The 24,537-nt window shown below is 39.3% G+C and overlaps 1 protein-coding gene across 2 annotated transcripts in view; it reads right to left on the reverse strand.

Moving 5' to 3' along the window:
- Positions 1-24,537, reverse strand: part of MACO1 (macoilin 1) — a 72,796-nt gene that overhangs the window by 37,103 nt on the left and 11,156 nt on the right. For both annotated transcript variants that reach the window (XM_070949681.1, XM_070949680.1), the window contains exons 2-5: positions 11,016-11,157; positions 9,200-9,326; positions 6,587-6,710; positions 2,411-2,589 (exon numbers count right to left, since the gene is read on the reverse strand). In XM_070949681.1, the coding sequence (XP_070805782.1) occupies positions 2,411-2,589; positions 6,587-6,710; positions 9,200-9,326; positions 11,016-11,157 (572 nt within the window). The remainder of the gene's footprint in view (positions 1-2,410; positions 2,590-6,586; positions 6,711-9,199; positions 9,327-11,015; positions 11,158-24,537) is intronic.

Genomic DNA, 24,537 nt, shown 5'->3' on the forward strand with positions numbered 1-24,537 from the left:
ATGCAGATCTATGGCATTCAGAAAGACATATTCTGCTGAATTTAAAAAAAAATCACGCAAAAAACAATTTGGCCAATAAACAGTATATTTCAAAGAAAATGCTCACAAATCTATCTGTGTAAGGAAATACACCAGTCCTTATTAACAGTAACAACATTATTGGTTATTCTTGAACACTGGTAAAATATTCTGCAAATATATAAGTCAAAAGTTCTCTTCTGCTCTTTTCCCTCTCTCTCTTTTTTTAATATCTTCAAGTCAGTCTTGACTCTTGGGCCCTGAACATTTTTGGCAGCATTTTCTGAAGTGGTTTGCCATTGCCTTCTTCCTAGGCTGAGAGAGAATGAGTGACCCAACATCACCCAACTAGCTCTGTGCCTATTGGTGGGGCTAGAATTCACAATCTCTCACTTTCTAGCCTGGTCCTTAACCACTGTATGAAGCTCTTATCTTTTATTCTTAAGAATCTAGAAAAGAGCAGCAGATGAAATCACATTTGCAAAAGTGGTATAGAATCAGCTTTGTCCCTCTTCTGTGACTTTGCAAACTGACAGGAAAAAAAGGGAGCAGTGCAGCTCACTGACTGGAAAGATTTACATCAGGGATGGGTTCTGCTTACCTTTACTACCGGTTTGCATCGTGCCTGCGCATGCTCTTCTGCGCATGCACAGAAGCTTCTGTGCATGCGCAGATTGCTTATGACGACGTCTGGGTCAGTGGGCGGAGCCTCCCGCTCGTTTTACTACTGGTTCTTGTGAACCAGTCCGAACCGGGGGAAACCCACCACTGATTTCCATACCTACTGCACTTACTATTGTGTACCAAGGTAATACTTAATCTGGAGTAGAGATATCAACTGCTAAGATATGATACACATTCTAACATAATTTGGGCAAAAATTCCCAGGGCAAAGTGCGTTTTAAAGGGTGAATGGTCTTCATGGATGTTGAAGGAAAGACATGGAGTTCAAACAAGTCAAAAAGAGGAAACTCAGAATTAAGACCATCTAGCAGTATAAAATCTCCTAGTGAACAGAAAGAAGGGGGGAGTGAAGAGTCTCTAAATTTGAGAAGACAATTTGGAAGGCCTGACCACTAGCAACAATAGCAATAACAATAGCACTTAGACTTATATACCGCTTCACAGTGCTTTACAGCCCTCACTAAGCTATTTACAGATTCAGCATGTTGCCCCCAACAATCTGGGTCTTCATTTTACCGACCTTGGAAGAATGGAAGGCTGAGTCAATCTGGAGCTGGTGAGACCCGAACTGCCAAACTGCTGGCAGCCAGCAGTCAGCAGAAGTAGCTTGCAATACTGCATTCTACACACTGTGCCAACGCGGCTCAGTGGTTAGTATGACACATACTAAACCTGGGCAAGTCTGGTATATTCCATTCATCTTCCAAGGATGTTTGGATTAGAAACTGCTGAAGAACATGCTGTAAACATGTGTTTGGTTGGTGCTAACTATAGCTAAGTTGGGGAGGGGGGGGGCGTGCGGGACGGGGTGAAAGAGGAACTTGGTGGATTTAAATTGTGGCTTTTTATTGCTGTATTCCAACCGGAGTCACCATATATGACTTGGCCAACTATATAAATTTGTTCAATAAGTAAATCATTAACAGATAAGTTACTAGAGTAGCAGAATCTGCAATGGCACAGAGGATACAAGATTTCGGAGATCAATAGTAACATTATCATAGCAAATAACGTTGTGACCTAAATTATTTAGACAACTGCACCAAGTTCTAAGCAAAGGAGCACACACACAATTTTGTAATATTGATCACTATATAGAGGATTCCAGAAATAGGAAGTTTACTCATAGGTAATCCCATCCCTTTAAAAGCCCATCTGCTGCAAGGAAAAAAAGGAGAGGCAGATGGGAGAGAGAGAAGGCAGTCTTCTCTCCTAGGAAAAATGAATCATGTACCTTTACTTATCCTGGGGCATGACCAAAGATTCAACCTGTGCTTCTTCTAGAGAAGGGCAAATGGAATATCTCCAAATAAATTCTGCATATATATTTACAGACTATACAGGGGAAAAAAGCCTTAAACTGTATAAACTGTGCTGTGGTACTGATTGAAGAAGCCATGGTCTGGATTTAAAGAGAAGGGGGGAATGTACCATTGATTCATAAGATGGGTTCCAAAACTGCAGATCATTATGTCTATGGAGATTCTCAGTCATCCAGGTCATAGTTGTGCTTTTTTTCAAGAGGCAATGGGACTTTCTGGTTTTTCTTTGAAGATGTTTCACTTCTCATCCAAAAATCTTATTCAGATTCTTCTTGGATTAGAAGCGAAATGTCTTCAAAGAAAAAAAAGAAAGTCCAGTTGCCTCTTGAAAAAAGCACAATGGTGCAAACCATTACTTCTACCCAAGGCCTGTGTTAAGAACCTACCTTCTTCTGCTTCTCTTTCTTGCCTTTGTAGCATCTGTTGTTCAGGGGGTAATGCTTGCTGAAGGAGTTGCATGTAAAATTCATTTTCTTTCTGCACTTCCTTTTGTTTTCGCAATCGCATTTTATAGCTGACATAACTTTTGAAGCCAAAGCCCAAAGTCACAACAGGGTATCCAATACTTGAGGGGAAAAAAGCAAGACAGACTTTACTAATTAAGATAGAACTATCTAAGCAAATTAACATAATACTCTAGAACCGTGATGGCGAACTTATGGCATGTGTGCCAGAGGTGGCACCCAGCGCCCTGATGGCACACGAGCCGTCAGCCCAGTTCAGCTCTGCTGCACATGTGCGCGTGCCTCCCGCCGGCCAGCTGGTCTTCAGGTCTCTACCATGCATGCACAGGAGGTGTGGGGCGTGCGGGGGGGTGCGCATGCATGGGGAAGTGCAGGGGGCCGTGCATGCATGCGTGGGGGGCAGGGGGCATGTGGAGGGCATGCACGCATGCACAGGGGTGCGCACACATGCACAGGGATGTGGCGCATGTGTGGGGGCGTGTGCACATTGCATTTTGGGGGTTTGACCACGTGCATGTGCATTCACGCGCGCACACTTTGGGCACTCGGTCCGGAAAGGGTTAGCCATCACTGCTCTAGAATATGACAAAGGGAAATCACAATGGAGATATCAAAGAATTATCCTTAGAAGCACTTTGTCTACAGAGGAAGAAAGACATAGATATTCAGTCACTTTTCAGTCATCCGGTTCAAGTGCATCTTTCCTAAGAGCTTGGTATGGCTGCTGCTTAACTTAGCTGCCAAGTCTCCACTGTTGTGAGAAACAGAATCCATTTTTAAATATTGGGAAGGTGCAGTTGAAATTATTGAAAGATTTTATAATTTCCCCCACTGGGTGTTTCAAAACACAGAGAGTAAAACATTAATTTTCTACATTTATTATTTATGAATTAAAATAATACATTTCGGAATAAAAACTAAAGTCCTGCAGCTATACATTTTGCTCATGTTTGGAAACTGAACATTTTTGAGACTTATACAATCTCAGCATAACCCAGAGTGCCAATTTGGTACAGTGGTTAAGGTGCTGGCGTAGAAACCAGGAGTCTGTGAGTTCTAGTCTCATTTTAGGCATGAAAAATTGGCTAGGTGATTTTGGGCCAGTCTCTGTCTCTCACACGGTGGCTGTTGTGGAGAAAATAGGAGGCGGAAGGAATATTGTGTATGCTGACAAACTTAAATTACCTATAATAATGGCGGGGGAGGGAGAGACATCTAATAAATAAATAAACCTCTATGAAATTTTGCCTCATTTTATGACCTTTCTTGCCACTTTTGTTAAGTTAGTGACATGATTATTAAGTGAATCTGGCTTCCCCATTGTTTTTGCTTGTCAGAAGCTTGTCACGTTGATCACATGACTTCTGGGACACTGCAACCATCATAAATGCATGCTAGTTGCCAAGCGTCTGAATTTTGATCACATGACCATGGAGATATTGCAGCAGTCTTGTGAAAATTGATCATGTCACTTTTTTCAGTGCCATTGTAACTTCAAGCAGCCACTAAATGAATGGTTGTTAAGTCAAGAACTACCTGTAATCATATCCAGAATAGCTTATATTTGTTTGGTTGGTTGGTTCTATTGTTTGATTACAAAGCCTGTGACGTTTTTGTAATCAAATTATTTTTCCCCTTGTTATTTAACTAAATGTTAGCTCTGAGCAGTTGAATCCATTTTCCTTTCAACTTTCATATTTATGTTTTGTGGATGAAAAGAAGTGTTGGGTGATTCACAAAAGGGAGTGTTCTCAAATCAAATCTTTATTACAGTCATAAACCAGCATAAAAAATGGAGTTAAGCCATGGTGATAGTGATTTCTAAAAGTTGTATTTAATTCTGGATATGATTACAGGTAGTTCTCAGGCTTTGTAATCAAACAATCGAACCAACCAACCAACCAAATATAAGCTATTTTAACTGAAAATGTATTTTTGTAATACTCCAATAACATAAAAGGTGCAAAATCAGTTAAGTAACAAATGCTGACAACAATCTGAAGGAAGAATTCAGGAGATTTTAGCAGGCAGTGAAATAAAATGATTTTTTAAAAAATCATGGTCAATGACCAGAAAAATCTCTGTTAAAAAAATATATGCAAAAATGCAAAACAGTAAAAGTATAATAGCAAAAGCTAAAAGGCAATAAAGAATAATGCAGATAAACAATAAAACAATAAAAATAAGATAAAGAAATCAACAATTGTCCAGTTCTATAGGCAAACTGTAGCAACATTTAAGGAAATTATGTCTTTCTAGTCAGACTATAAATAATAGTGATAAAATACAATTATGTGGTCTGAGAACTTGATTAAAAGGGGAATTATAAAAGTTGCTTAGATATAAAAAATGGTGAGCTGTGCTAATTCTGATCTGCATATGGCATCTTCTTAAATTTCCCTTTCAATGCAGCCATGGTTAACACACAGAAACACACTCAACAAACACAATGGTTTTTAATAAACCACAATTGCTAATTTCAATCAAAGGTTTAATCATTAATTTGATTCAAACAACATCTGCTATCCCAGGTCCTTGCGAAGAATTCAATAGGTGGGTCAAAATGCCAAATCTAGTCTAGACTGGCTAACTGTGAGACCAACCACAATAATTTGGTAAGATACTTGTAATCTGACTTATTATGGAATTTATATTTGCGTAATGAAACCTGGTCTCTCGCTTTTCCTACCTAGTTCCAATTTAAATCCTATAACAATTCTGCACCTGATGAAGAAAAAAAATGCAGCTTCTGGTTTTTTTTCCCCCTACCACAGGTTAGGGACATTCCTCCTACAATAGATAAATCTCTTCTAAATTTTGGCACCTTCAGGTAATTTAAATATCTAGTTGATTTTTAAGGAAATATGAGAAACTGGTTTGAACGTTATTGTACCAATGATGGCCGGGGAATAATGCAAATCCAGTTTCCCCCATTGGCTGTTCGAAGTCAGCTGGGAAGGTTGCAAATGGTGAAGATGTGACTCCAGGACATTGCAACCATCATAAATAAATGCTGGTTGCCAAGCATCCAAATTTTGATCACGTGATTCCGGGGATACTACGCTGGTTGTAAGTACGAGGACCAGTCATAAATCACTTTTCTCAGTGCCACTGTAGGCTTGAATGGTTAAACAAATGGTTGTAAGTTGAGGACTAGCCTATAGATGGGCTAGGGGTCCAATCCAGCAGGGCATCCTTACGTTCTTACAGGCAGTCCTTGAAGTATGATCACAATTGAGCCCAACATTTCTGTTGCTAAGCAAGACAGTTGGTAAGTGAATTTTGCCTCGTTTTATGATATTTCGTGCCATGGTTGTTAAGTCAATCATGGCAATTGTTAAATTAGTAACATGTTTGTTAAATGAAGCTGCTTTCCCATTGACTTTGCTTGTCAGAAGCTTGCAAAACGGTGTTCTGCCCCAGCTACGGACCCCAAAGAATGCAGCACACACAAAGTCCGTTCAAACCTTAGTTTACTAAATAAACCAGTTTTTTACAACAACGGCTATTAACTGCATTAACAGCCGCCAAGAATGCAAAGAATAATACTGAAAGCTTACTGTGGTTGGCAGAATGCCCAGAAGCAATTTGCAGGAAGCTAATAAGATAAGCAAGACAAGACACGAAGATATGTGAACAAAGTTGTTCCCTGCAAATTGCTTCAGTCAGCGTTCCTCCTTAGGCTAAGGGAGTGGCCAATTAGCCCCAAGCCTTACTCTTGAGGAGACCTCCTCCTGAGGAGCCACTCCTGCCTTTTGGCAGCTCTGTGCGCCCATGCATTGAGAAGAGGCTCCTCCTCTTCGTCCTCTTCACTTAAGGGAGGTCCTGGAGGTTCTGAAGGCCCTGGCTGAATCCGCTGACGGGCCATAACAAAGGGGGATCACGTGACCCCAGGACACTGCAGCTATCATAAATACATGCCAGTTGCCAAGCGTCTGAATTTTGATCATGAGATCACGATGAATAATGCGAAAAGTGGTCATAAGTCACTCTTTGCTGTACCATTGTAACTTTGAATGGTTACTAAATGTAAGTCAAGGACTACCTGTATTTCAAAGCATTGCTTAAGAGAGGAAAAATCCTGGAATGTACACTTACCAGTGTGCAGCAAAAGGTCGACAAAGGTCTACATGAAAGTTTTTGAGATCCTTAAATCTGATTGCTGCTTCAATATAAACAAACAGTATCCATAGTGATACTGTTGGTAAACACACGCCTCTCTCTGTTGGAAACAGAAAACAAGCCAAGCATCAACATTAAAAAGAAAAAAGAAAAGAAAATTAGACTTCTTAAAATAGGATGCGTAATTATGAAGGGGAAAAGCCCTATGCTATAACTGAGCAAAGCTAACATCCATTACTCTTCTTTGTACAGAGACCCAAAATGACATGGAGGTTAAGATGCTGGACTGAGATTAGGAAACCAGGTTTCCAGTCCTCCCGTGGGCCCAGAAGCCAGTGGGCTGATCTTGGGCAATCACATCTTTTCACCACAAGCTCTGCAATAAGTCAGCTGAACAGCAAAACCCCTTATTGCATCATCCATTTGATAAACATCGCTAAAAGAACTAAGTCAGGGGTGGGGAACTGTGGCCCTTTTATAACTTGTTGTTCTGACCTAGGCTTCCTGAGAAAGCATAAACCACAATTTTAGTCCCCAAAAAACCTCTTTTATTGAGGCGGCTGTGAATTATGGTCATTCACCGCCCCATAATGATTCACAAACAGTCTGTGAAGATTCAAACAGATGTTTGCTCGAATTGACACAGTCGTTCAGGGTAATGTTGATAAGGAACCCATCTTAAAACGCTGCCAGAGACCTGGTTGCCAATTACTTTTTCTTTGCAAGGCCAAACAGAACACAGAGTCAAACGGACTTCTCAGAGCTTGAATTGACTATATGAACTAATTGCTTTAATTTAATTTTGTTTTAATATATTTTAATATTTGTATTGTGTGTTTTTAATTTTGGCTGTTCACCGCCCGGAGTCCTCCGGGAGAAGGGGCGGTATAAAAATTTAATAAATAAATAAATAAATAAAATAAATAATTGCTTCCTGCAAAGACTCACGTCTGTTTGCTCCTCTTTTATGTCTTATGGGAGGGGCCAATCAACTCCAAGCCTTACTCCCGAGTCACCTTTTTTTTCTTTAATTGTTCTTGCCTTCTGGCAGCTCTGCACATGCACACACTGGGAACAGGCTCACACTGTTCTTCTGCCTCGCTGATGTCAGATTCCGGAGGCAGCACATAACTCCCAGACGACCCTGGCCCCCTCTCTGCCTCCAACACAGAGCCCTCGTCCGAGCCTTCCTCAGACTCCAGGACTGGCCCATGTTCCTCCCCAGCCTCCTAACTGTCCGACTCTGCTGCCAGCTCTGCAGGCTGCCGGCGGACCACAACACTTATGAACTTCAACTCCCAGAATTCCTCAGGCTCAGGAATTCTGGGAGTTGAAGTGCACAAGTCATAAAAGGGCCGTAGTTCCCCATTTTGAACTAAGTGAATGCAGTGCAAAAACAAGTAGACATGAAGCTATGTCGAAACAGCATTAACTAATTGCTATTAATTCAAAGCACGTCTTTTGAATCTCTCTATGGCAAAGCTCATGTCCTGCATTGTTGGGCTCTGTCATTATATATGCTACAATATAACCCCTATAACACCCAGCCAGCCTTGGCCTTGCCTGCTAGGAATTAAGGACGGTTATTTCAACTTTTCTGGAGATCAAAAGGATGGTTTACTGTAAGGTTAATAATGAACTTTACTACCTAAAGATAAGAAGAAAAACAGAGCCAGTATCCTGCAAGAATTCTAAACATCAAAACACTTCGGAGCTTCCCACACAGTTTCCAATTTATTAGGCTGAATCGCAAAACATGAGATCTGACATTCTCAATAAACATTTTAAATTTGAAGACAGAGTAAATATGGACATCAGGCTTCTGTTCCTTTTGCTCTTGCAAGTTACAGGGTGGATTATGAGGTAGGGTGTGTTTTGATGATATAGTTAATTATTGCCAAAGCATGAATGAATAGTGAGTGACTCCTTGATAGCTTCTCCTGAAGCACTTTTACGTGCATTCACAAAAGATATTTTACAAAGAAGTAAGATACATGAACAGGTCCACCATCTCATGCATAATTTGGAAGAGAGCTTCTATATTTTAAATTGTGAAATAGTTTAACTGTGTACAGTCCTCAACTTATGACTGTAAGTGAGCCCAAAATTTCTGTTGTTGAGTGAGAAACATCCTAGTCGTCCATTTTACGACTTTTCTCGACTCATTTGTTAAGTGAATCACTGTAGTTCTTAAACTAGATTGTTAAGTGCATCTGGTTTACCCACTGGCTTTGCCTGTCAGATTGCTGCAAAAGAAGATCCCATGACCCTGGGACACTGAAACCGTCATAAATACGACCTGGTTGCCATGTGTCTGAGTTTTGATCATGTGACTACAAGGATGCTGCAATGTTCGTGAAAAACAGTCACTTTTCTCAGTGCCATTATAACCTTAAATGGTCATTAAATGGACTGTTGTAAGTCGAGAACTACCTGTAATGAGATTTCAAGAGTAAACCTGGGATCATTGGCAAACTGGAGGCCAATTTAATAGGGACCACATGTGATTTTTAGACAAAAACAGGATGATGATTATTTTACAACTTGTTCTCAGATTTAATAGGCAGTAAAATAAATAGGAAGACTTACCCGTATGCCAGACATACTGTACCCAAACATATGTACTGGCAGCAAAAAACAACCACTGTATTGGTATGAATAGCAGACATATGATATTTGATGTGAATGCTACACAAACGAAAAATACTGAAAATGCCTAAAGAGAATCGAAGGGTTGGGGAGAAGAGAAAAAGGAGAAAGTCTGTTAGGCTTTTTTAAAGATAGTGAACAGATTTCACTGAAGGCATTGCAATTGCATCTATCTATCTATCTATCTATCTATCTATCTATCTATCTATCTATCTATCCATCCATCCATCCATCAATCCATTCATCCTTACAAAGACTCAACATTCTACCAAGAAAGCCACATAACAGCATTTTCCCCCTAATTATTAATAATAATTTCATGGATAACATTTTATTGCAACTTTATAGAAGAGAATTTCCTTTTTGTAAATACTGGTCATGCTCCTGATTTTCTCTCACATGGAATTCTGAATGTTTGCCTTCAGTATAATTTACCAAATGACTTGCTGGAGTAGCATGGTTGTCTTTAATTCAAATTTGTTTCAGCTTATATGACTATAAGCACCCTTCAATCTAACAGTTCTAGAAATTCCACAAAAGTTTATCTATCAGGGTTCTTGCATGAAAATAATGTATATGAGTTATACATGAATTCAATGGGATTCACTCTAGTATACACAGGAACAAAAATGTAATTTTATTACTTTAGAATTATCTTTCCTTTATCTTAATCACTATCCATCACAGTCTTTATCAGTGTTTCTCAACCCTGGCAACCATGCTGGCTGGGGAATTCTGGGAGTTGAAGTCCACAGAGCTTAAAATGGCTAAGATTGAGAAACACTGCTCTGTATGAACTGAGGCACTGTTTTTATTTTTCAGAACATAAAGGGAATTGCTAAATAAATTTACTCTGCATTTTAAGTAGCAATTTGAACCAGAGTATGCTAGTTGGATAAATTCATATTGATTATTTTTAAAATCTTATGCTGCCTTTCAAAGCATATTAAAATCTATTTATTTTCATTTATTCAATTTACATTCATAGAACAATATGTAAAAAGAAAAAGATTGTTATTGCGTAAAAGCTCACTGAAAGAAAAGGGAAAGACAATAAGCAAGCAGGATTTTTTTTATCCAGAAGTATAGAGTTTCTTGATAAATCACAATGCATATATTTGATTTATATCTTTCCACCCAAGAAAATCTTAACAGCTGCTAACTTTTTTTTTAATTCCCAAAAGTTAAAACTATAAAACTATTCTGTTATTCTATTATTAGAAATCTGGCAAAAGAGATGCGCTTTTAAAATGTTTTTGCTGCGGTGATTTTAAGGGTATCTGCAACATACTATAAACATCTGCTTATAATGACCATTATAATCCAGTATTAACCATGTTTGGTAACTATGAGACAAATGACTATTAGATATTGAGAGACACTCTGTCTGTATTCTTCCTGTCCTTTTGTCTCATGTTACTTGGTGTTCTCAAAATATCTGTTAGATCCAAAGCCTGCAATCCAAAGAGCTGCTTACACCAGAAGTCCTTTCCCCCTTAAAGTTCCTTGACCCTTGGATAAAAGTTGCTTCTGAACATCAAGGGGCCCTATTAAAGCAACAGCCAGGGTAGCAGAAGGGGATGTTCTGCAGCTGAAAATAGAGACAAGTACTCCTCCTTTTTTTGCAAATAACTTTTTCAGAGCTATATATATCAAACAGGACTTCAACTGAGAGATACATTGGAGAGCTACTAATGCTAATGCTAGTAATAACAATAAATAAGTAGATAAGTAGTTTTTCTATTTTTATACATACCAATCCCTGGTATCTGAAGGAATCATAAACACTCCGGATGAAAAGCCAGAATGGCCACAAATATTCAAATCTGAATTCCAAAACAAAGTCAGCCACCAACACGAGGGCCCAAACTACCAGGAACTTCAGATACAGGAAAGTACTGAAAGGAAAGAAGGGGGGGGGGAGAAACCCATTAATTTTGCATGTAGGCAAACTAGTAGGGCAATTTCATTTCTTATTCAAAATAAGCACATATGGGTCTGTATTAATAAACACAGAAGGAAGGATCAAGTAAAAACAAAAAAAGTTTCATAACTGAAATTTGCAAACATAATCTACACTATGTTATACAAAAGCCAACAAAAGTACATGGACAGTTGGTAGAGAAGGGACATTTAAAGAGCTGATGAAATAGAACTTCTAAAAACTTTTTTTAGAAGTGCCTGTGTTTTGTTTTTTCCTCCGGAGAATAACTTCAACATTCAGCACTTTCATCTTTCAAAATGAAGCATGTCTGCCATAGTTGTAGTTTGAATTATGGTCCTGTATATCAATCTGCAATGCTCATTTTATTTGCCTTCTGCTCAAAGATGCAGAAACGCTGAAATTTTGCTCCATTTGCAGTCCATGCAAAATACAGATTATACTGAAGCAGACTGAAATTATATGGTTTAGTGGCATATAATACATATCCCAGTTCCAATAAATGCTCAGATAATCAGTAGCAAGCATCAAAAATACTCTTTTTGATATTGAAGAACCAACAAAACTACATTGAGGTGAGTCTGTTAAAAGCGAACTTCCTTTTTGAGCAAAAACTATTATCTGGGGGTTAGGTTTCTATATCATTGTGTTGCCTGCTGCTTGGCTGTTTCCACTTGCTTTTCTGATTAAGGAATTTTTAAAAATGTGCCTGCTGGCCTTGGCTTATTTTTCTAACAAATCAGAGTTAGAAGATGTGGTATGTCCTTGGCTTCCAATATTTGGCTTATTTGTAAGATGTAAGACAGTTTCTGATTTACACATGACAGTAAGTAACTTACAAAGGGAAAATTTGCTTTTTCATTCTCATTGGCAGGAAGAAGTTAGCCCTGTTGATGTTGGAAGAGAGCCATTATCTTTGCCAAGATATCTGCCCAACAGTATTGATTTCATTAGACCTGGGTGCATCTTTATTTGTAAATGCCTATTTTTTTTGGTATAAAAAACTGCCAGTTTCTACTACAAAATTATGTGAATTCTTTTATTGAATTATCAATACTTCAAAGGATAGGCAGCTACTTGTAATACTTTAGTTCCCCTAACAATCAGTTTCCCCTAACATTGTACTAATTTCTGAATTACTTACTAAATATCACATATTTTTCTCAAAGCTCACCTTCCAAGTTCACCCCAGGGAGCCAGTGAGTATTCTTATAGAATTTATATGATTTTTATGATCCATCTTCAGGGTGGTTGCAAGCAGAGTTCTGGAACTGAAGCTGTAACATTCACCTTGGGGAATGACTTCTGTCACCAGAACAGTAGGAATGCAGTCTTGTAAATTTTTCTAGCAAAGGAACATTTTCAGAGCAAGAGCCACATTTGATTTTTGAGCAGCATTTTGGGGATTCCAAAAATAGGCTAAGCTGGGACAAATGATCAGATCATGACAAATGGAGCATCTACCTTAATTAAAAAGTGAATACCTTACATCACACCTGATAAATTTAATATTTTTCCCCTGGGTTAAATGAAAAGTTACAAACTAGTGACAAATTTGGGCAGGGCCTTGAGGCCATGCTTTTCATTGAACATGTGTTGGCCTCAGGTTATGCATTTTTGCAACAACTGACAGCAACCTTTGATATCATTGACAGTGCTGTTTCCTGCTAAGCTGCACAGGTTGGGAATGAGAATAGTCTTATAGGTTTATTTTCTAACTGAATGGAGGAATTCTATTTGACTCCTTAAGACAACGGAATTTTGGAATCTGATAGGTACCCTTTCAATTCTCATACATTAAATCACTTGACATTGTTACCTGGACATTTGGGCTAAGGTGCCATTTGTCATAAAAATGACACTCAGTGTTTTGTCTCCTTCTGATTTCCATCAAATTCAAAAGAAGTCCTGTACTGCATGTTTTGATCAGTGGTTGGGTGTAGTAATGCATTGGTTGAAAGCCATTTAACGCAGGGATGAAATCCAGCAGGTTCTGGAGAACCGGTAGCAGAAATTTTGAGCAGTTCAGAGAACCGGTAGCAGAAATTTTGAGTAGTTCGGAGAATCGGCAAATACCACCTCTGGCTGGCCCCCGAGTGGGGTGGGAATGGAGATTCTGCAGTATCCTTCCCCTGCTGTGCCCTCCAAGCCACGCCCATCAAGCCACACCATGCCCAAGCCACGCCCACAGAACTGGTAGTAAAAAAATTTAGATTTCGCCACTGATTTAACAGTGCCTCAATTTAGTCAAGATGGAGACATTATTGCAGGATAGATCTTTTGTTTAGCTCAGTAGCCTTCATCCTACTCTACTTGTCTTCCACAGCCTTCTACAGTTCACAGTTCAGGAGTACTTACTGATCTAGTTTACGTACAAAAGAAAGCAAGCTATTGCTGGTGACTTAGCCCTATAAAAGACACCGTCTGAGTACACAGCAAAGCACAACCAGGTGGATCTCACAGCAAACCATCTCATAGCAAACCGCTGTTTGTATACTAGCTCAAGTAAGTGGTGGTTTTGCATGGATTTGCAATTTGTTGACACAGAAATATTGAATTTGTGAACCAAAACAAGAACTGCTTGGCGAACTGTTCCTGCCACTGAAGGACAGGAGCGATGCATACATTGCCCGTGTCCAAACCTCAAGATTGTGACAGCTGTGAGAAATTGCTAGACGTCTGTTGTTGTTTTTTTAATGAATCATGAGATTATTCAAATAGGCTTCAAATGGAAAAAAGTCATTTATGAAACATATCAGTCTTGTAGTGTCACTGTAGTATCATCATTAACAGAAAGGACAGCCAGTTTGGTATACAATTAAAAGCAATGAGCTAGAACCTGGGGGACTGTGAGTTCTTGTCCTGCCTTAGCATAAAGCCAGATAAATAACTTTGGGCTAGTCCCTGACTCTTAGCCCTAGAGAAAAAGCAATGACCATCTGTTTCTGAAAATATTGCTAAGAAAACTGTAGGAACTGGTTTAGGGAGTCACCAGGAGTCAACACTGACCGAAAGATAACAGGCAAACAAACAAACAAACACACACACACACACATACAATCCCCCCAACCCCCCAAATCCTCTAAACCAGAAAACACCCCTTCCATCTGATGGGACTTCTTTACCAGACAGATGGTTCAGTTTAGTTCATATGAGTATCTTAAGAAGATTACTTCATATGACTAAAAAACATCTCACACAATCCTCATAAAGCAATGTTGTCAATTTCAAAAGCTGAATAAAATAATTTAAAGTATTTATCTGTTATAAAACAAGTTTTCCTGACCATTCAAATGCTGATTATCCTTGAATAATAGATGAAAACACTCTTTTCCATCGTTTTTTTACTTTCTGTTTGCAGCGTAAAAGATAATGCACATGCTGGAATCCTTAACAGAATAATAAATTATCTACATGATTAGAATTACTGACACAATTGCTCAAGACTGTCCAAATATTTACCATATAATAAACACTATAGTATATAGTATACTATATATTATATGTATATATCACTAGACATTTATTACAAAAGCAAATGCTTCAGACATCTGTTCCCAACTACAATCTTCAGAGATAGGCCCCCATCTAGTAAAGCAGCTGATTAAATGAATTAAGGCAAACTTAAATGTTAACGAAATGAAAGAGTTACTGCAAACTTAATATTACGGATCTTTTAAATGATTAAAGAATTTAAAGAATATTGGGTCCATGCATTTTCTTCACTTCCAAAGTAATCATACCCTGAAAATGAAGATAAATACCCTCATAAATACAATGCAGTAATTTATTTTAAAGATGACTATATAACACATTTGAAAGAGAGTGATGAAATTGTAAACATTTATGTTCCATATACTGTATTTGTCCAAAAACAGAGGAGAAATTACTATTAGAAACATTTTTTAAAACCCAGAGTGGGCTTTATACACAATGCAGATTACACCATAGCAAAGGGAATCCCTGTGTATCAGGATTGCCTTTAGAAAGATAGATTGGAACAATTTATAAGGGCAATACCAGTAAATGGCATTTTCATAGCAAAAACATAGCCAAAAAGTGAGAAGAAATTTGCACAGGAGAAAAAGAGGAAAAGCCAAGAGCCTGATAAAGTACTATTTGCTCCTACATACATTTAATCAAAACAGAGTAAAGAAACAAGGAGAAGGAAATGTCAGAATGTCAGAAATGAAGAGAAAACAGAAGAAAATCTCCTGCTTTTTGGGAAAAAGTGGTGGTAGTTTAACTCTTTCAAGAAATATAAAAAAGATATTACAAAAGAAATATAATCTATAAACCCAGATCAGGGATTTCTTTTCTTTTTTCCCCCAGTTCTTTTTCTATGCAACAATGCTGTCCTATGAAATCACTATCAAGGGAATTATGAAGTTAAGATTTTTAACCTATCCATTTATATCTCAAAAAGCATCATCTCACTCAATTTATGACCTCAAGACACAAAACCAGCAAAAAACATGCTGTAATAGCAATACCGAATCACAGATGTAGCACTTAGCATTAGCAGATCCAATCAAACATCAAGCATTAATGTTCTCTATCCTCATGCAATTTCCTCTCTTTAACAAACCGTAGTTGAGATTGCAGTCTGAGATCTGTAAGGACCAGGAGAGCTGAAAATCAGGAATTAACTCAAACTAGAGGAGGAGTGAGCAAGAACACGGCCATTCATGTAACTCCCCCCCCCCCAAACCATGCCTTGGCATTATAAAATGGCTTTTCCAGTGATGCCATGTTAACTTTAAAACTAGATCAAGCTAGATCAATATTAAGGCAAAGGAACTTAGATATAGGGTTGTAATTTAATTGTATACTTATAATAATTATAAGAGGGGATGCGGTGGCTCAGTGGCTAAGACATTGAGCTTGTTGATCGAAAGATCGGCAATTCAGTGGTTCGAATCCCTAGTGCCGCATAATAGGGTGAGCTCCTGTTACTTGTCCCAGCTTCTGCCAACCTAGCAGTTTGAAAACACGTAAAAAAAATGCAAGTAGAAAAATAGGGACCACCTTTGGTGGGAAGGTAAACAGCGTTTCGTGTGCCTTTGGCGTTTAGTCATGCTGGCCACATGACCATGGAGACGTCTTCGGACAGCACTGGCTCTTCGGCCTTGAAACAGAGATGAGCACCGCCCCCTAGAGTCGGGAACGACTAGCACATATGTGCAATGGGAACCTTTACCTTAAACTAAGCATCTAAGCCATCTTCATATTTATATCATATCACAGTCCCCAAATTCAGGTAAGCCTTATCTTTCACCCAATTTAATATTTTCTGTGGGGTTCTTGGTGCTCTGAGCTTTGTTGTTTTCTTGCAGACATTTCATTACCTAACTAAGTAACATCATCAGGACTAGAAGGGAATGCTCTCTGTTTATATACTAGTGGCTTGCCTTGTCAGTGCTAGTGGGAGTGTTGGTGGTTCCTTGAATTTGCTGTTGTTTTCTGTTAGCTTGTTTCCTTCATTGGGGTATATTTTCTCCAGTTGTTTTGGAAGGGAAATATGAGAAAACCCCTTCTGAAACTTGATACTGCCCCTGTGACACAGGTGTCATAGAAACCACAGCACATGTTATTTTGTATTGTCAGTTCTACAGGGACATTCACCACCTGTTGATTACCCCTTTTTAAAATTTCCTGGGCACGCCAATATTTTTTACTTGCATCCTTTGTTAGATAACTAGGACAAATCTATTTATCTAAAAGTAGCAAAATTCTGCTACATTATGACTAAACTTTGCCCACAAATGGTTGCCAACAATCCTTAAAATTAGCAGTTAACTTTGCTTTGTTTTACTGAATGTATTTTAATTGGTCAATGGTGGAAACAAAGTTTCTGCCTGTCTGTCTGTCTGCCTGGGCATTACGTTTGAATTAATGCAGCAAAGCTTTCCAATCTGTCATGCTCATGTATACAGAATCAATTGCCTTCAGTGGTGAAATTTGAGTTGAGGACAGGGAATGAAGTCCCTGCCCGGTTTGGAAGAGGAGAACAAGGCCTCGTGGGGGTTCGACGCGGACGCAGTCTCAGATGTTGCAGGCGCAGAGGCAGACATGTTAGTGACCTGACGAGCCTTATGTAGAAGAGATTTAAACAATGAAGGCCTGAACAGCCCGGTAAAGGCAGGAACATCAGGAGCGAGGCCCTCGTCCTCCGAAAATTCTAAATCCTCAACAACATTCTCCCCTTGATCGGACTCATCCGAAGAATCAGGCGCCAAAAGGTGAGAAGGCCTCGGAGTCGGTGCCATAGGTGGTTGGGGCACCTGATGGGGGGCCATCTGTGCAAGAGGCAAGGACGGTTGCTGGATTCCCGCGGCCAAAATTGAAGACAAGGCGTTAGACAGCAAAAACTGCAAGTCCATCTGGGGAGGCAATAATTGTCCATCAGCCCCACGAAGACCAGCGGCGGTTGGTGTGAAAGTCGCCTCAGGGTGAGAAGCAGGAGGAGGGGGGGCGGGGTTGAACAAGCCCACCGATGAAACATCAGGCAACGAGATTGAAGCTCTTTTTGACAGCTGTCCAGAGGTACCTGGCTGTGGTGGATCAGGCACCTGGGCTCCACCAGACGCAGGCGACAAAGGTGGTGGATTCTGGCCAGTCGGAAAAACAGAGGCCAAAGTGGCCTGCCTGGCCTTGTCATATTGGCGCTCCAGAGCCCTGTGGCGTCGCTGTGCGTCCTTATCCGCCGCTGCCGATGATTTAGGCTGGCGGGAGTCCTCAGAAGCAGACACGACTCTGCTACGAGATTTGGACTTGTGCTTGGCTGGAGCCCTAGGGGGGCTGGGCTCACGCTCCTCATCAGAGGAAAAAAAGGCATCCGCCATGACTAATAAGATTAGATATAATCAATTGGTTTTTTTTTTTTTTTTTTTTTTTTTTTTATAGAAAAATGTAATAAACAATAACTTGTATAATGTTTAACTTCTTTTAGTCCTTTTTTCTTTTTTCTTTTTTTTTTTTTTTTTTTTTTTTTTTATATATATATATATATATATATCCAAACACAAGCTGAACTATATACACTTAGCCCTCTTTAACTCCGAGGGTGTCACAGGGGATTAACAAATACTGCCCAAGCTCCAATAAAATTAGTGGGACAACAGACAGCTGGTCCCCTTAACTGGGCGGGCTGACAAGCAAGCGTACACCCCAACTAAAAAGTGGCTTAGAGAGAGGGTGACCCAGGAAAAAAGGCGGCCCTTAAAGAGCGACTTTGCCGTTCAAAATGGCGCCCGCCAAAACGCTGCCAGGAAAACTGCTCCAAAATGGCGGCCTCGGGCCGTTCAGAAATGGCGGCAACACAGGCGGCTGAAATAGCGTCCAAATAGGGATCAAGGGCAAGCCTCGCCAGACGCCGCCCGAGGGACGGGCGTCAGCGCAACCTCACCGCCGCAGCAGCCGACTCTCTCCACAAGGCTGTGGGCTGGAACGAAGTCTCCGACTCTGCCTGGGCGCCTGAAGCTCCGAGCGGCAACTTTGAAAGGCTGACAAATGGATCGCAGCGCACACAAAAACAGCAGCGGTGAGAAATTGACTAATACGTCAGAGGCCGCAGGGCAAACCTTGCGGAGCACTCCGGAGCCGCCCTAAGAGAGCCAAAAATACCGTGCAGAAATTGGTGTGGGGGAGGAGATGCAGCAATCGCAAATCCCCGCGCTCCACACCGGCGGCTAGGAATAAGAGAGGGAACCGCCCCGAAGGGCCGGTAACCCGAGCTGCTGTCAGAAATGCGAAACCCCCGGGCGGAGGACGTGCCGGCTCCCCAGGCACCTATCTCGCGCCCCGCAGCTCACCAATAGAGGCTCTCACCGATCAGACAAAAAATTACTAAGAAAAATAAATAAAAAAACCTAACGCAAACTGCTAAATTCTCCAAAAAATGAGCACGAAGAGAAAGGCACACCAGTCAGTCAGCGACTGAGTGAAAAGACTGGTGCATCATGGGAAGGTGGGCGTGGCCACAGCACGGAGAGACAGTTTTAAAAAAATCACCCAGTCAATAGGAAGCGAGGAAGAAGGAAACCCAGAGGTGGATTGCAGGAGCAGAGGGCTGGAAAATTAGCAGTTAACTTTGCTTTGTTTTACTGAATGTATTTTAATTGGTCAATGGTGGAAACAAAGTTTCTGCCTGTCTGTCTGTCTGCCTGGGCATTACGTTTGAATTAATCCAGCAAAGCTTTCCAATCTGTCATGCTCATGTTTACAGAATCAATTGCCTTCAGTGGTGAAATTTAAACAAATAATGCTTTAAATATTGATTATTTCATTGGGAATGCAAGAGAAAACAAAGACAGAGTGCAGAAATATTGGATAGTGTAGGTGTGGATCAAATATGGTAGTTAGAAAGCCATACAACAGCATCTATTTGCAAAAATGTATATAGCAAATAAAAGCATAGGGAATTTCCATTTTAACATAAGAAACTGTTACCTAATAAGAATAATATAAAAACCTGCAGGGCTTCTTTGACAAGATAAAACATTTCTCCTACACTGGAATTATTGCTGAATTACAAACATGATACTGTAAACTCTATGTTATGGAGACCGAGTTCCTAGAAACAGCACTCAGTGCAATGCCTTTTCAGAACATCGTAGTCGAAGTAGCTGGATTTAAACTTTCTTCCTTTAGAACACATGAACAGCTGAAATTGAAAAGCTGTATTCTCTCATTGCAGAAAGAAGAGCTGCAGGGCTATTATCTATCAGTAAATATTAATGTAAGCTTCTGATGGATAAATTAGACTGCAGTTAATTTTCCTCATTTTTATTAAAATGACTGATCTTAGGCCAGATATATTGTAAGAGAAATGCACGCAGAAAGAATAGACGTGAAGTTTGTGTTATTGTACAAACTTCACCTATTCTAACTTAGCTTGCCCATAACATCTAATCAGTACCGTAAATGTAATTTTTCTCAAAGGAAAATGTTTAGGACAAATGTTTCTCAGTTTCAGCAGCTTTAAAATGTGTGGATTTCAATTCCCAGAATTCCCCAGCTGGCATTCTAGGCATTGAAGTCTGCACATCTTAAAGTTGTTGATGCTGAGAAACACTGGCTTAGGACAGTCTCCAAGGAACAAAAATTTCAGAGTATGTTATATTATCTACTACAATAAGGGGTATTATATTCAGCAGCAAATAAATATTCCCAATAGTAGGTCTAATTAATTTTTAAAAATTAACTGCATCAGGAAGCAGAAAAGTTGTGCATAAAGAAACAATACTACTCCTGATCTTTGCATTTACAATACTTTTTATTTATATTGCCATGAAGTTCATTTCCAATCTCTAAGACAAAATAGTATAATGTTCTATTTTAATATTTATTACCTTCATTGCAAATTGTTTTAAAATGTGCCTGAATGGAAAACAGTATAAAAACATATTTAACATTATTGAAGTACCATAAGGAAGTATATCCTAAGTTAATGAAATCTAGCCACTCCCTATTTTTAATGTAGAAAACATTCAACCATAATTTGAAGTTGTCTTCTATTAAAGCAGTTACTTATTTAATTATAAAAACATTATTGAATCTCCAATATGGTCAATTTATTCTCTTAATGAATATTTGCTCATTATTATTATAAATACTCATCCCTTATTGAAAAGGAGATGAATAAGTCTTGTGGGAAAATTTGAACATGGCCAAAACTTGTTCAGTTCCAATTTTGATTTCATCTTTAGTTTGATGTCATTGATAATTGTTAATTGATCAAGTTATTTTCATACAAAGATTGGCTATACATCCTGGTTAAGAAAAAGGGCATAAAAACATTATCCTGATAATCAAAGTGAAGAAGTTAATGTGGGTAAGTGCATGGAGAGAGCCAGTTTGTGTAGAGAACAAGTTTGGTGTAATGGTTTAAGGCATCTGGCTACACAATGGGAGATGAGTCCTAGTCCTGCCCTTCTAGCATGAAACCCTCTTTGTATAGTGACTTTGGGCCAGTCCCTGTTTTTCAACCCTAAGACCCTAAGAAAAAGACAATCGTAAACTATTTCTAAAAATCTTGCCAAGAAAACTGCATAGACTTGTCCAGGCAGTTGACAGAAGTCAGGAATGACCTGAAGGTACCAAAAAAAAAAAAAAAAAAAAAAAAGTAGTTCAGGTAATTCTATACACATGGGTAAACAGGTGGCAGAGGATGAATGAAAGAGCTACCTTTCTCTTTAATGAGCAGAGAAATAAGCGAGCTGCCAAAGGAAAGAGCTCTTCCTATATCCAAGACAGAAATATATCAAGAATCTCCTCTGCCAGCTTCCGGAAAGGTGGTGAAGGATTTTGCAAGTTAGCAAATGTTTGTGGACTTGGTTACAAGAGTGGACTAGCTAATAGATTTTGGACAGAAGTTAAGATTTCTCCTAAGAATTTCCAGGCATTTTGTATCATCAAAAGAGAGAGAGAAGATTGTGTTGAACTATGTCAGTAATGTGCAGTCCTCTCAATTTGCTTTCTGGCTGTTCCTTGTTATTAGCATTTTTTTCTGAATGACAAATTAAACCACACACCCAGTTCCCCCACAATCTATTAGCTATTCTGTTTGTTTGCCAATAAGACATAAAATTACTTGTCATATTATTCAAACATGGTCAGAGTGATATGAATATGTGTGTCTGTTTTAGTTAATGATTGATGGAAAGATGGAAACACCAATAAAAGAACCACTCCCTCCCACAATTTCTAGGGAAAGGCAGCCCTATTTTACCAAAGAGTATAACAGGTAGTCCTCGACTTACAACAGTTCGCTTAGTGACTGTTCGAAGTTACAATGGCACTGAAAAAAGTGACTTATGACCATTTTTCACACTTACAACTATTGCAACATCCTCATAGTCACACGATTTACATTCGGATGCTTGACAGCTGACTCATATTTATGACGGTTGCAGTGACCCAGGGTCAAGTTTTGCCACTTTCTAACAAGCAAAGTCAATGGGAAAATCAGATGCACTTAACAACCGTGTTACTAATTTCACAACTGCAGTGATTCATTTAACTATGGCAAGAAAAGTCGTAAAATGGGGCAAAGCACACTTAACAGATTTCTCTCTTAGCAACATAAATGTTGGGCTCGACTGTGGTCATAAGTTGAGGATTACCTGTAGTTGAGCTAGTACAGTTGAACTAGGTTTGCAGAGGCCCAGGAGCTTCAAGTGCCTCCTCAAAGAAGCTCACCAAATGATTTGTACCTGGTCATTAGCCCAATTGACCTCAAAGGGTTGTGGTATAAAACATCTGGAGGAAGGAGATGTACTTTTGTCACATTGAGTTCGGGGAAGAAAAGTGAGGTATTCACTAGATATGTAACATACTAATTAACAAGTTAATATCCATACTTTCTCCTTATACAACAGTGTTTACCAACCGCTGCAATTTTAAGATATATAGACTTCAACTCCCAGAATTCCCAATCCAACAGGCTTGGCAGGGAATTCTCATAGTTGAAATCCATAAATTATAAAGCTGTTGGGTGTGAGAAACACTTGGGGCAGAATAAGTAACTGACAGACAGACAGGTTTACATAAAGGAAACAATGAAAATGAGTAAGCCAAAGCATGGAATTTTCTAATAGGCTCAAGCAAAATTATTTAACAAGATTCTTTCCTTATGGACAAAATACCCTCTGCCAAGAAGCAACCAGAGCTGTTTGGAACTGCTGCGATGACATTCTACCTAGATTTTCTAGGCGCCAAAGAAAATGCAGTTAGAGGGATGGATGCTTCATTTGTGAAGGAAGCAAATTGTCCAATGATCTGCAATACATATTTCATAATATATCACAGAGGAATAACCCAAGAAATGGAAATAAAATCTGAACTTATTTCAAAATTAAACCTGACAGAGGTAGTCATTAACCACTACTACCTGTACAATAACAGAAAGATATACAACAGAACCATTCATCATATTTTAAATCAAAAGATAAGGATCGCAAAACATTTTTCAATTATAAACATTAAAAATCACAGATCAAGGAAGAATAAAGAGCCAGAGAGAAATACATATCAAATGGCATTAAGCCATTCTAAAACAAACTTGTCTATTTGACAAAGAAATGGAAATAATTACGTTCTACTCAACAAAAGTCAAATAAATTGCAGTTTTGCCACAAACACACTTTGCTATATACAAAAGGTTCTACAACAAACAAGAAGAATGTAATTATATGTCAGGTTTCAAATAAATGCAAAGATGTGGTGGGAGTGGAATAATCTAATATAAAAAATAATCCATGAAAGGATCTTTTAGTATTTACCAATATTCACTCCATTATGTATTATTAGTCACTAAAATTTCTGAAGTATAAAGCTACTGAACAAAAGAAGCAGTCATCTCACATCAAAGCAGATTTGCCAGTAAGGAACAGATGTTACTATCTATTAGCATTTTTTTATCCACCACTTCCTTTCACATATGATAGTTATTTGTGGCCACAAGGGGAGTTGGATACTGAGCAAGCTTTTGTCAGGCTCCTCTCGGGTCTTCCTGGAGGCAATTCTTAATTCCCATAAGGGTGTGGTTGTTTATAAGCTCGTTCCACCGCACAACTGCATATCAGATGTGGCATTAAGAAAGCAAATTTAGACATTGTAGAGAATTATTCTCCAACAATAATGCATTCAGAAAAGACACATGGTGTATTATCCTCCAGATGGCATCCTTTCAGGGCATAAGTAGGTTGAAATCCGAAAAGATGAAATGGGACAACTCGCCACAGCCAACTCTCTATGGCCAACTAGCTGTGGCCAAGTCACCATGACTGTAGGACGATTTGCCTTGGCCAACTCGCCACGGGCCAACTCACCACAGGACAATTTAACAATGCAATTTAATTATGTAAAATAAAAACAAACTGTCATTCAATTTTTTTTGTCCCTCCTTTTGCATCCATTCTTTAATTAGTTTATTCCACCATTTCTTTCATATTTGCGAGTTTCCGGTGGCAAGTTGGCCATAGTGAATTGTCCTATGGTGAGTTGGCTGCAGCAAGCTGCCCATAGCAAGTTGGCTATGGCGAATTGTCATGGATCCCTGAAGAAGGTGAGGCGACAAGTTTCCTTATGGCAGGGGTGTCAAACTCGATTTCATTGAGGGCCGCATCAGGGTTGCGTTTGACCTTGATGTGGCCAGGGGGCATGGTCAGCTCAGCACCACTTGTGGCGGGGGTGCCTGTGGTGGCCCAAGCACTCTGCCAGCGAAAACAGAACTCGGGAGGGCTGCCTGTGGCCCTCCCAACTCTGTTTTTGCTGGCAGAGGCACCACAGGCTTCTCTTTCGTTGTTTCCAGGGCAGCCTCGCAGGCCAGATC

Source organism: Pituophis catenifer, unplaced genomic scaffold (assembly GCF_029215685.1).
Source record: "Pituophis catenifer annectens isolate HBS135680 unplaced genomic scaffold, rPitCat1.0.hap2 SCAF_9, whole genome shotgun sequence".
Lineage (NCBI taxonomy): Eukaryota > Metazoa > Chordata > Lepidosauria > Squamata > Colubridae > Pituophis > Pituophis catenifer.